Source organism: Paralichthys olivaceus, chromosome 16, assembly GCF_024713975.1.
Source record: "Paralichthys olivaceus isolate ysfri-2021 chromosome 16, ASM2471397v2, whole genome shotgun sequence".
In the NCBI taxonomy this organism is placed as follows: domain Eukaryota; kingdom Metazoa; phylum Chordata; class Actinopteri; order Pleuronectiformes; family Paralichthyidae; genus Paralichthys; species Paralichthys olivaceus.
This window is the reverse complement of record NC_091108.1, coordinates 15,562,873-15,573,300: the sequence shown is the minus strand read 5'-3', so window position 1 is coordinate 15,573,300 and position 10,428 is coordinate 15,562,873. Positions and strand designations below refer to the sequence as shown.

The 10,428-nt window shown below is 43.1% G+C and overlaps 2 protein-coding genes across 2 annotated transcripts; one reads left to right on the top strand and one right to left on the bottom strand.

Annotated features, from left to right (window-relative positions):
- Positions 1–299: 299 nt before the first annotated feature.
- On the bottom strand, positions 300–4,574 carry LOC109639595 (UAP56-interacting factor). The gene is made up of 9 exons (XM_020103152.2): positions 4,435–4,574; positions 4,132–4,275; positions 3,868–4,031; positions 2,605–2,753; positions 2,284–2,356; positions 2,084–2,139; positions 1,833–1,907; positions 1,444–1,570; positions 300–820 (listed from the first exon to the last, which is right to left on the bottom strand). The coding sequence occupies exons 1-9, from the start codon at positions 4,505–4,507 to the stop codon at positions 719–721; spliced, it is 963 nt and encodes a 320-aa protein (XP_019958711.1). The 5' UTR covers positions 4,508–4,574; the 3' UTR covers positions 300–718.
- Positions 4,565–9,963, top strand: cpdp (CPD photolyase). The gene is made up of 10 exons (XM_020102706.2): positions 4,565–4,866; positions 5,028–5,386; positions 5,470–5,618; positions 6,415–6,597; positions 6,719–6,877; positions 7,386–7,584; positions 8,672–8,824; positions 9,021–9,142; positions 9,228–9,387; positions 9,469–9,963. Exons 1-10 carry the CDS (start codon positions 4,640–4,642, stop codon positions 9,615–9,617), a joined length of 1,860 nt encoding a protein of 619 aa, XP_019958265.2. The 5' UTR covers positions 4,565–4,639; the 3' UTR covers positions 9,618–9,963.
- Positions 9,964–10,428: the final 465 nt, after the last annotated feature.

The following is a 10,428-nucleotide window of genomic DNA, read 5'->3' as shown; positions in this document are numbered from 1 at the left end:
TGTTGTTGAATGTGGCTCAACTTCCTCTTGACAACCTGTTGTATTTCAATGCATCCTCATTCTACTCTGCTTAAACACAAAACCCATATGAGGAGACAGAGCCAAATGCAAAGAGTGTGTCTGAGTTTTGTGTAAAGGTGAAATGCTTCATATGTACATGTGAACGCCCGACGTCTGTAAATCAACATGTTGGTGGTGAGCTAATACTTCACAGGCAGCTGCTTGTTTGATGACAAGAGAAGATGGAGATCTAAAACATGTTCGTCATCAGTGTGCTGTAGACTGATGTCAGGCAAATATCACATTTTAAAGAGAGTCATTTATTTGAAGAAACATTACAAAACTATTCTCAAAAAAAAAAGAAAACGGGAACATACGTGCCACCCACGCAAATACATAACAGTCCTCTGAGAAAATTACTCTTCACAATCGTGACAGTCCAGAGTCCAAAGGGGGGGAATCTCTCCTTCCAAGTGTAGGACGTCCACAATACAAACGGCTGCATACAATGATATGAATAATGAACGGGACCTTGTTTTAAACGAACTCTTCCATTGAGAAGTTGTGCACGTTGGTCCATGATCGATTGCCCACCCTCGCCACTTGCAAAGTCAAGAAACCGTTTGGCGGAGCCGTCAGCCAGGTGGGGTTCACTGTGTGGGCCTGAACAGGACAAAGGAGCTTCCAAGTGTTACTGAAGTCACTGTGTTCTTGCTGACTAACCCACCGTGACAAATCGGCTGCCTTTGCCGCTTTGTGCCATCGTGGTGCGCCGATCTTTCATGATGCGGAATCGCTCATTCAAAGTCATCGACGTTTGCTTTGGGAAGAAGAAGGGTGAGAAAATGTTTTCCACACTTTATTGAGCAAAGTTTTCAAGACAATGTTTAATTATGCTGTTAAAATCGTCAAGGGTGCAGTTTACATAAAATATCTCAAATGAAATCATCTGGATTTTAGTCATTAAAATGTCTTAAATACTTTAAATATCACATGTTCTTAAGTATGATTAGGCAGATCTTAATAATATTAACGTCCATTGAATGCTACTTTCATTGTGCTTTAACATTTTTTTTTAGTAGAAATATTTAGGCAGCCTGTATAGTTTGTAATATCTACCCATGTTGTAGTTCTTTCTTAATGATACAGATATTTGCACACTTTAATTAAACTACAAACAAGACCAACACTGAGCTCATAACTGATATTCTACAAATCTATGGAACTAAACTATACCTACTGTCTGCCTGTAGTTTGAGAGATTTATGGGGAAATGTAAGTAATTCTGGGGCTTTAATATTCTTTCATATCTGTCATACTTGTCATAGGTGTTCAATGTCATTCACTGTGTTCTTAAAGTTTTAAATGTACTTGTTGAAACCTGCAGTAAGCCTACGACTGTGTATTCAACAATGTAGAATCAATATCGTAGGATGCTCTCACCGGTTTGCCGACACTGTTGATGTCAAATTCTAGTGGAACACCTTTTGGTATTTTCTTCTCCAGTGTTTCTACCTTGACCGGAACAGGGCTGACAGTTGGGGGGTGCAGGGTCCAAGCAGTGGGAGGCCTGTGAAGAAGTGGCAGAAACAGTCTTTTTTTAATCTGGGGGTGTCTAAGATCAAGAAAAGGGATGACACATCAGTTGATGCTCCCATAAACTTCTTTATTTTACCTCACAGGTAATTTAAGTTTCTGGAACCACCAAATTGTGTGCAAACATTTGTCAGATTCTGACATGTAAATCATATAATGAATAGAAAACTGGATTTATGGAAATGATGTCTTAAACTATGTGAAAACCCAGTGGGTTTGTGTTGAGTGACACTAACTCAGGCTGAGTCCTGGCTGTGGGGTTGTCAATTGAAACAGTCAAGATCCCGTTGCTGGCTGTCGATGTACGCCACCTGGTGGACAAATGATGCTGTATCATTATCACAAGCACAACAGACTGACCCTAAGATGGCAAACAATGGTCCCCCAACCCCACCTCTCCACATCCGCAGTGTGATTTCCTCTCCCCCTGCACACACAACAGAGTCGCTGCTACAACCAAAACATGCTGAAGCCAACAAGTACTCACTGGCGAGTTCTGACTGGAGGAGAGCCAGGACTTGGCTTTTGCACCTGAGCTTGTACCTGCCGGGGGACATGAAGAATATACACAGTGGTAAGTAAGTCTGTAAGTACACAGATAAACATTATAAATACATATACAAACAGAACATTTTCTAAAAATATATTTATCAATGGTCCGTAAATCCATAAATAAATATCACGTGCCTTGAGTCCCCTGCGAACAAGAAATGTGGCCTGGCGTGCTTCCCTCCGAGTCTGCTGGACAGGTGGCAGGGGTCTGCATGAGAGGAACAAAAAGGAGTTGAAATACAGCAGAGAAAACTGTACAGTTGAACACATAATTCACTACTCTGAAGAAGTTCAAAATCCAACTGCTTTCCACATTCCACCGCTTAACAATATATTTTGGGCCATAATTTGGGTTCTTACAGCACCCCCCCAAGTCTCCATGCATTAATAAAGAATCATACATTAGTACACATGTGCACCATTTGAGTGTATGAGTTGTTACAAAAGGGCTCTCACCTTCGTCGCAGCTGAAATGGTCTCCTGACTGATGTTGTATTCTGGCCTCTCTGTGGATCAGGCTGCCTGTACGGCCGCCTCTGAACCTCCGGCTTCCTGTACGGAGTTTCAGTGCGTTGAATGAAGGGCCTTGTTTTCTGTCTTGTTTTCTGAAAGAGGACATGCAGCGGATGGTCTTCAATACATTGTTATTAGAACAATTCGTGAGTGATTGGGGAAAAAAACTGCTACATTTCTAAGATGGTCTGGAGCAAGAGATAATGTCTTGTTGCCAGGTAACAGGATGTGGCCGCTGCCTCGGGGCGTGCGATGGTCAGGCAGAGCCAGGTCATTACAGCAGGAAAAGTACAGTTTGTTTTGTCTCGCTTTTAGTCTCTGCAGGCCAAGAGGGGTTTTGTTGCCAAGGTAACAAAAAAAGTTTTTTGAAAACTATTTGTGCTCTGTCTTCTTTGAATCTTTCTTTGTCAGTGCAGGTACTTGAAGTTGCAGTCTTTGTTTAAGCTTCAGTATCAGTCTCACATAGATTAAGTCTCACTGGAGACTGGATTTTTTAATAATTCTTCTTTAGTTTAGCTTCTTCTCATTTTCTTCTTTTGGGTTTTTTGTGCCTTGTGCTTTCTAAACAAAGTTACATTTTTAACAGGAGGAGATGGACTGTTTATTCAACTTAACTAGCGGGGCTAAGGGTTAAGAAATCTATAAATTATTTTTCTATTAAACATTTTATTCAAGAGACAGTGACTCAGTGGCCAGTAGCACAATGTGAAAAAACACTTGCTTTAGAAAGTTGTAACATTGTACAAAATAACTACAGTTTCCTGCAGGGCTGCACGATTTATTGTATTAAAACCGTGTTCTCATTTCTCTAATTGACAACCATTCTGTTGCATTTTAATGAGGGACATCAGCTGTATCAAAACAAGCACTCAAACTTTCTCCAAAGTAATCTGAAGTGCCCCATACACCTGCATTATCTGTGCTTTCTGCCTCAATCATTGACAACACAGTGTCACCCCACATGATGCAGAGGAGCAGAAAACCAGCAGTGAAATAGAGCATGTGTGAGAGACGGGAGAGGAGGTTTGTGTTAAGGAGAAACAAATATAAACAACAAATGAATCAATCTAGCAGAAAACTGTGCTGATGATAAGAGAACAGTGATCTCAATTCTAAGCAAGAAGATCATATATACACACACACACACACACACACACACACACACACACACGGCATGGAGATGTCCTGCAGTGTGTCCTCCATTACCTGGTTGATCGCTGCTCTGTTCAGGGTGCCCACTCGTTTGAGCAGGGCAGTGGGCCTCCTGGCGGCCAGTCCTGTGATGACCCCCTGACCCCGCCGTAGCCCCTGCAGGGGAGGGATCCTCCGGTTTCTTAATTTAGCTGCTGCTCCTCGGGGTGCGCCACCTCCTGGTAGAGATAATATTAGCTGCATTTCACGCGTACCGGGCAGGTTAGAAGGGAAGTAAAGGTTACACGCGCACACATGCACGCGCACACACACACCCACCTCTCTGAACGGGTCCCACGGCTGCAGCAGCCCGCGGTGACACCTGTGGTAAACGGCCTTTCTTCTTCACTGGTCTCCGGGTGCCTGTGGCCTGTCTCCTCCTCAGCTGCTGCTGCTCCTTCTTGTTCAGGCGAATGATGTCATCTGTTAAAAATAATCACAGGGGCTGAGTAAACAATGGCGTCTGACTGAGACCCACTTAGCCTGCTAGCTTCAGACGCCCTCCCATCACTGAGCGCCGTGAGCTAGCATTAGCCCGTGCTGTATTTTGGTACCGTGACGGCTGCCCGCTGAGGATCTTACCCAGCGACATGTCGACTTTATCGGGCACCGCTGGTTTCCTCTCCCGGCCCGCCGCGAAGCCGCTGTTGTTCATATTTAACACCCCTGTTAAACACCCCGGGAGTGAGGAGACCGACTGTCACAGCTGCAGAGTCCAGCTAACGCTCCGTCTCCTCACGTCACACCGGGAAACCTCCTCCTCCGGACCTGCTGAACGGCGCGGCGCATGCGCCGCAGACGCAAAGCATTGTGGGCAACGCAGTTCTACTCATCGACAACGCCGTGTTACAAAACCCCAAACACTGGCGGGCGCGTGTCGGTATTGTCTGCAGACGTGTGTTGCAGTCAGCGTCTCGCTGTGTGGTGGTTCACACTGAGAGTGAAGTTAGTTTTCCGGCTACACGCTGATAGAAGAACATCTGGATTCATCCGCTGCATGTTCTACAGCTGGAGGTGAGTTCTCGCTAGAGGAGTTTGTGCAGCGTCGTCGTGCTCCCGGTTTGTTGTGTTTAATTTGTGGACGCTTCTTCGTGTATCTAATCCTCATAGTTACCCCTCATGTTTGTTTTGCTATGAGTTGTGATTTTCACCACTTTCTCGGTGGTCCCTCGCAGATCTTCCTCTGCACCAAGGCGACTCCTGACGCTCAGAAACCAGAGATCACCAACTCCTCTTCTCTTCACCTGTTCGTTCACCAGTGTTTGCACCATGTCAGATAAGAAACGGAAGGCCGCTCCTGCCAGTAAAGGGCCCGCATCCAAGCAGCAGAAGGTGGTCCCCATGAAGCAGGAGGAGAAGCAGCAGCAGCAGAAGCCTGAGGGCTGGCTGCAGGACCTGCTCATGAAGCAGAGGTCAATGGTGAAGGGGGCTAATTTCAACAAGAAGCGTCTTCGATTTATATCTGACACTGAGAATATGAAGCAGGACTCAGAGGGAGTCCTGTACTGGATGTCTAGAGACCAAAGAGTACAAGGTAAACACCTCCACAACCAGCACTGAGCCATTTTCCTTTCCTTCTCTTCATGTGTCTAATGTGTGTGTCCTCTTGTGTTTCAGATAACTGGGCTCTGATCCACGCACAGAAACTTGCTGTGAAGAAAAACCTTCCTCTGCATGTTTGCTTCTGCTTGTTCGTCCCAAAGTCAGAACTGTCTACTCTGAGGCATTACAGCTTCCTGCTGAACGGACTGAAAGAAGTCGCAGAGGTGACTGAAAGATTTCGTTTGGATGCACAGATTACATGCAGTAATTCTATTAGTGCACTAGTCAGTTAATTAATATGTTTTGATTGATAGGAAAGTCAAAGTGCATCATTTTTATTCAAATAAGTAAAACAATCAAACACTTTTAGACTCTTCATATGTATTTTTCTTATTTTTTTTCTTCTAGCTATTAAGTCAACATTTAGGGTTTTAAGGAATCTACTACTGGAATTACGATCTGGTAAATGGAGATTGGCATTTTAAATTTCAAAAATTTCATTTGAACATTAATAGAAAATAAACAATTCAATCCACTTTTTAGAATTTGCTTATAGTTGAAGTAAGTTATGAAGCAAAATTCTCTCACGTTTTACACTGTTGACCACACTCAACAAGCAACTTGAGGATGTAGCCCTGGCTTAATAGAATAAATGATTAATTGATCACTTAAAGTGTTAGATTGAATAATGTTGGCTTGAATTAAAGTCAATGACAAAACTTTGTGACATGTACAAACTCAAATCTCATGCAGGTTTATTTTCCACACTACAATTTTTTGATTATGTGTGAACATTGCTTTTACAAGTACAAAATAAAAACAGTTTCATCTTGAGTTAAATAAACAAAAACAACTTTAAATCTCGATAAACAGCTTAGTCACAGTGGTCACCTCCTAAACACTGAGGGGAAGAGTGTGAACATGCATAAATGTTGCTTTCTTCACTGGTATGTGATCCACATTGTTAAACTAAACTTCGTCCACTAGCCCTAACTCTGTTGTTCTACTCTTACCATCCAGGAATGTAAAGCCTTAGACATCCAGTTCCACCTACTCCACGGTGCAGCAGGGGACGTTCTCCCCGGGTTTGTGTCTGACCGCAGCCTGGGGGCGGTGGTGACAGACTTCTCCCCTCTCAGAGAACCTCAAGAGTGGTTAGAGGACATCAAAAAGAAGCTTCCAAAGGACACCCTCTTCAAACAGGTAAAAAAACCTCAAAGATGTGATTTACAGACAGAGTTTGCTGATCGGCTGCTCTGCATTCTGTGTTTCCCGATTGTTTCCTTATAGTCAAGAATTTAACACCTCATTGTCCTTTTTATAGGTTGACGCCCATAACGTTGTTCCCTGCTGGGAAGCATCACCTAAACAGGAATACTCTGCCAGGACGATCAGAGGAAAAATCACCAAACTTCTGCCTGATTTCCTCACTGATTTTCCTCCGGTAGAGAAACATCCCGTCACTGCTACAAGAACTGCTAAAGTAAGTGCTGCAGTAACGCCGAAGTGGATCACAGTTAAGGTGTTATTGAAAGGTAGAGAAGACGCAAAATCATAGTTTGTCTCGTCCTGAAAATATTCTTTGCTTTTGAAGTGTTAACTAAGATCAATAAAATGTGAAGAGAGTCTACTGAAGGAGTCAGACTTCTGAAATAAAACACTTCTTTCCACTTTGAGCTCTACTCTACTCTGCACAGTGTTTATTGATGAGTGAACGTAACCAGTTGTTTCTTTTACGACTCTGAGAAGTTTTACACTCTGTCTCAGTACCAGATATAAAAGATACAGTGTGCATGCTTTCACTGCTGTGCTGTGATGGATGAGCCAATCACTTGCTTTAGTCTTCTCATAATTTGATGGGAAAGATTCCGAACTTTCTCTGCTTTACAAGTTTGCATTTCACTGTAACAACTCAGTGGATATTTAAGCTCACCACTGACCGCCATGCCTTCAGCTGACTGTTTCTGTTTCCTCCCCTCTTCACCTCGCAGCCAATAAAGTGGGAGAAAACTCTGGCCTCGCTGTCGGTTGACAGAGAGGTCGGGGAGCCGGAGTGGGCCAAGCCTGGCACCAAGGCGGGGTTGGCCATGTTGGAGTCCTTCATTGATGTACGCCTCAAACTGTATGACAACCAACGCAACGACCCAAATGTCAACGCCCTCAGCCAGCTCTCCCCCTGGCTCCGCTTCGGTCAGTAATCTAGTCTTCCAATTCAGAAATGTCTTGCTTGTTGCTTATTGATCTTGAGAACTGTTCATCTTATCGTCTTCACACACGGCATGTGCATTGTTAAGGGCCCACGAAAGTGCAGTGTTGAATTTGGTGCGATCTGCACACGTGATATGTTCAATATTAATAAACAGGCAACCAGCTGCAGTTGAGACTCATTAATGACGTTGGTGGTCACGACAACATCATGTTCTCGACAATTAATTCTCCTGCTAGGGGCTCTGTGTAACAGATAAGATAAGATAAGATTTTAATGACCCGCACACTGGGTAGACTCAGTTGTTCTAGCAGCAGGCAGGTTAGACAAGAGAATCAAAATATTTAAAAAAGGCAATGGACTAAGTTGAGCTCAAATAAACAGGTGAACTGCACTGTGTGCAGCGGCACGGTTCTGTGGCAGCTCAGTTATTGCAGTTGACTTTTACAATGTCAGAGACAAAGCTGCAGCCAGCATCACAGAAGACTAAGCCAACAGCCCATTCCACACAGGCTGGTTCAGAGCGGGCACTGCACTAGTACAATGAAAAGAAAAAGAGTGGGCACAAGTGTAATAAATGTTATGGGGAAAATGTACGATTGGGTTTTTGCAAAACCATGTGCGACCGTTTTTTTTTAACCTACTACAATATCACTTACCTCCTTTATGTTTGCAACCTAATCAACCACTAGAAACAGATGAAACATTATACTATCCACACTGGATGATGACCTTCAAACAACTCTAGGTTCCATTAACCACTGTGCCATTCACTTCATTACTCAAGATATTGATTATACTGATCGCTGGTTTGTAAGGAAATATTAGACATTCACTACTTTTATCCAAGAGGCATCGGTGAATCTGAGTCCTTCTTTACTGGAGCTTGTTGTCAAAGTAGCTGAGATATTGCAGATCCTCAGCCGAGTTCAAAGTGAACAGTAGTGACACATAGATCACATAATGTTTGTTTTAAATATTCCTCAGCACTAAACCGGGGAAGAAAGTCTCTTCTGTTTGCATTCTCATTTAATCTCATCTTTAAATTCCTCTTTTCTTTTCCATCTTCAGGCCACATCTCGGCTCAGCGCGTGGCGTTGCAGGTTGAGAGCAGTGGGAAAAAGGCAGGTCAGAACATCTCCTCCTTCATCGAGGAGCTGGTGGTGCGTAGGGAGCTGACGGACAACTTCTGCTTCTACAACAAGAAATATGACAGGGTGGAGGGTCAGTGGAAAATGAATCAGTTCACTGTGCTGTAACAAGTGTCCCATAAGTGGCATCAACCAAATGAGTCATCAGCTCACAATCTGAATTACTTTTCCAAATTACAGGCTTGTACTGAGCTTTTGAAATGATTCAGCTTTGTCTTTCTGTTTTCATTGTTTCTGGAAATGATGTATTGTGTGCTTGTGTTTCGCAGGTGCATATGAATGGGCTCAGAAGACCTTGAAGGACCACGCAAAAGACGAGAGGCCGTATTTCTACACACGGGAGCAGCTGGAGAAAGCACAGACACACGACAAACTCTGGAATGGAGCTCAGGTGAAACACTGAGACTGACCAGGACTCAGTGTTTGTCTGTCTTGTGCTTTGTTTCTAACTGCTTGCTTTTACACGTCTCTTTTAGTACCAGATGGTCACTGAAGGGAAGATGCATGGATTCTTGAGGATGTACTGGGCCAAAAAGATTCTGGAGTGGACATCGTCACCAGAGGAGGCGCTCTCTATCGCCCTTTATCTAAATGATCGCTATGAGCTGGATGGCCAGGACCCTAATGGTTTTGTTGGTAAGCTCCTAAATGAAATATAGCAAGTCAGACACGGATAGACTGCATTGTTGTCCTCACATCTAGATGTTTCTCCTAAAGGGTGTATGTGGTCTATCTGTGGCATCCACGACCAGGGCTGGGCAGAGAGACCTGTTTTCGGAAAGATCCGCTACATGAACTACAAAGGCTGCCTCAGGAAGTTTGACGTCCCCAAGTTTGAGAAAAAGTACTGTCCTAAAAACCTGTGAACTTAACTCTATTGGAGAAAGGGAAGAAAACACAGGAGTTGGTCTACGTCTACACCAGCATCTCTAGTGGCAGATTTTATCTTGTCGTTCACTGCTACAAGTCTAAAATATTAAGTTTATTATCATAATGTTCTATCATTACTGTAACTGTTCTCTGGTGTTTGACTGCACCTTAGATGATTTGTGGTGCAGAAAGATGTTTTTACCTTGTCATTATGTTACATATTTACAACAGCTTCTACTTTTGATTTTTAAAGAAGTTGCCTTGTTTGGGAACACTGTGTTCCTTTTTTTTTTAAGAACTTTCAACAAATATAAAGTCATAAACCGTTTTCTCTTCAGCAAAGTCACAGTGTCGTGATTCATTCACAGCCCTCCCATTCTAACTTGTCACCAAAGAAAGCAACAAATCCACTTTATGTTGCCTTTTAAAAGACTAGTTTGATAATTTTTCTATGAAAAGCAGACATCCTCCAACAGTAACTTGAAATTAATTGCATTTAGATTTAAATAAAGCCAGACTTTGAAATATCATCTGCAAACGATCTGTGACCTTTAAAATCACTTTCATCTTGAATGGCACACAATAGAGAACATACTTTCACCAAGACCCAGCAGTCCCCCTAAAATCCACTTCTATTATGGTTCAGTGATGATGCATGTCGAATGAACTCCATGCAAAACTTAAAGAAACAGATTCTAAAACATGCAGCTGAGTCCTCTGTGAAATGAGCTCAGTTGTGTAGTTTTGCCAGTTACATGTTAACTGCAGAGCGGAGCCCGCACAGAAACAGACTGCAATATCTGAATA

Bases quoted from the DNA above. Each gene is read 5' to 3' on its own strand.
- LOC109639595 (XM_020103152.2), bottom strand. From the start codon at position 4,507: ATGAACAACAGCGGCTTCGCGGCGGGCCGGGAGAGGAAACCAGCGGTG. The intron at 2,754-3,867 runs GTAATGGAGGAC...GTCCTCTTTCAG, and splicing joins ACAGAGCAGCGATCAACCAG to AAAACAAGACAGAAAACAAG. The intron at 1,571-1,832 runs GTTAGTGTCACT...ACTTCTTCACAG, and splicing joins ACAGCCAGGACTCAGCCTGA to GCCTCCCACTGCTTGGACCC.
- cpdp (XM_020102706.2), top strand. From the start codon at position 4,640: ATGCGCCGCAGACGCAAAGCATTGTGGGCAACGCAGTTCTACTCATCG. The intron at 4,867-5,027 runs GTGAGTTCTCGC...GGTCCCTCGCAG, and splicing joins TGCATGTTCTACAGCTGGAG to ATCTTCCTCTGCACCAAGGC. The intron at 9,143-9,227 runs GTGAAACACTGA...CGTCTCTTTTAG, and splicing joins AACTCTGGAATGGAGCTCAG to TACCAGATGGTCACTGAAGG.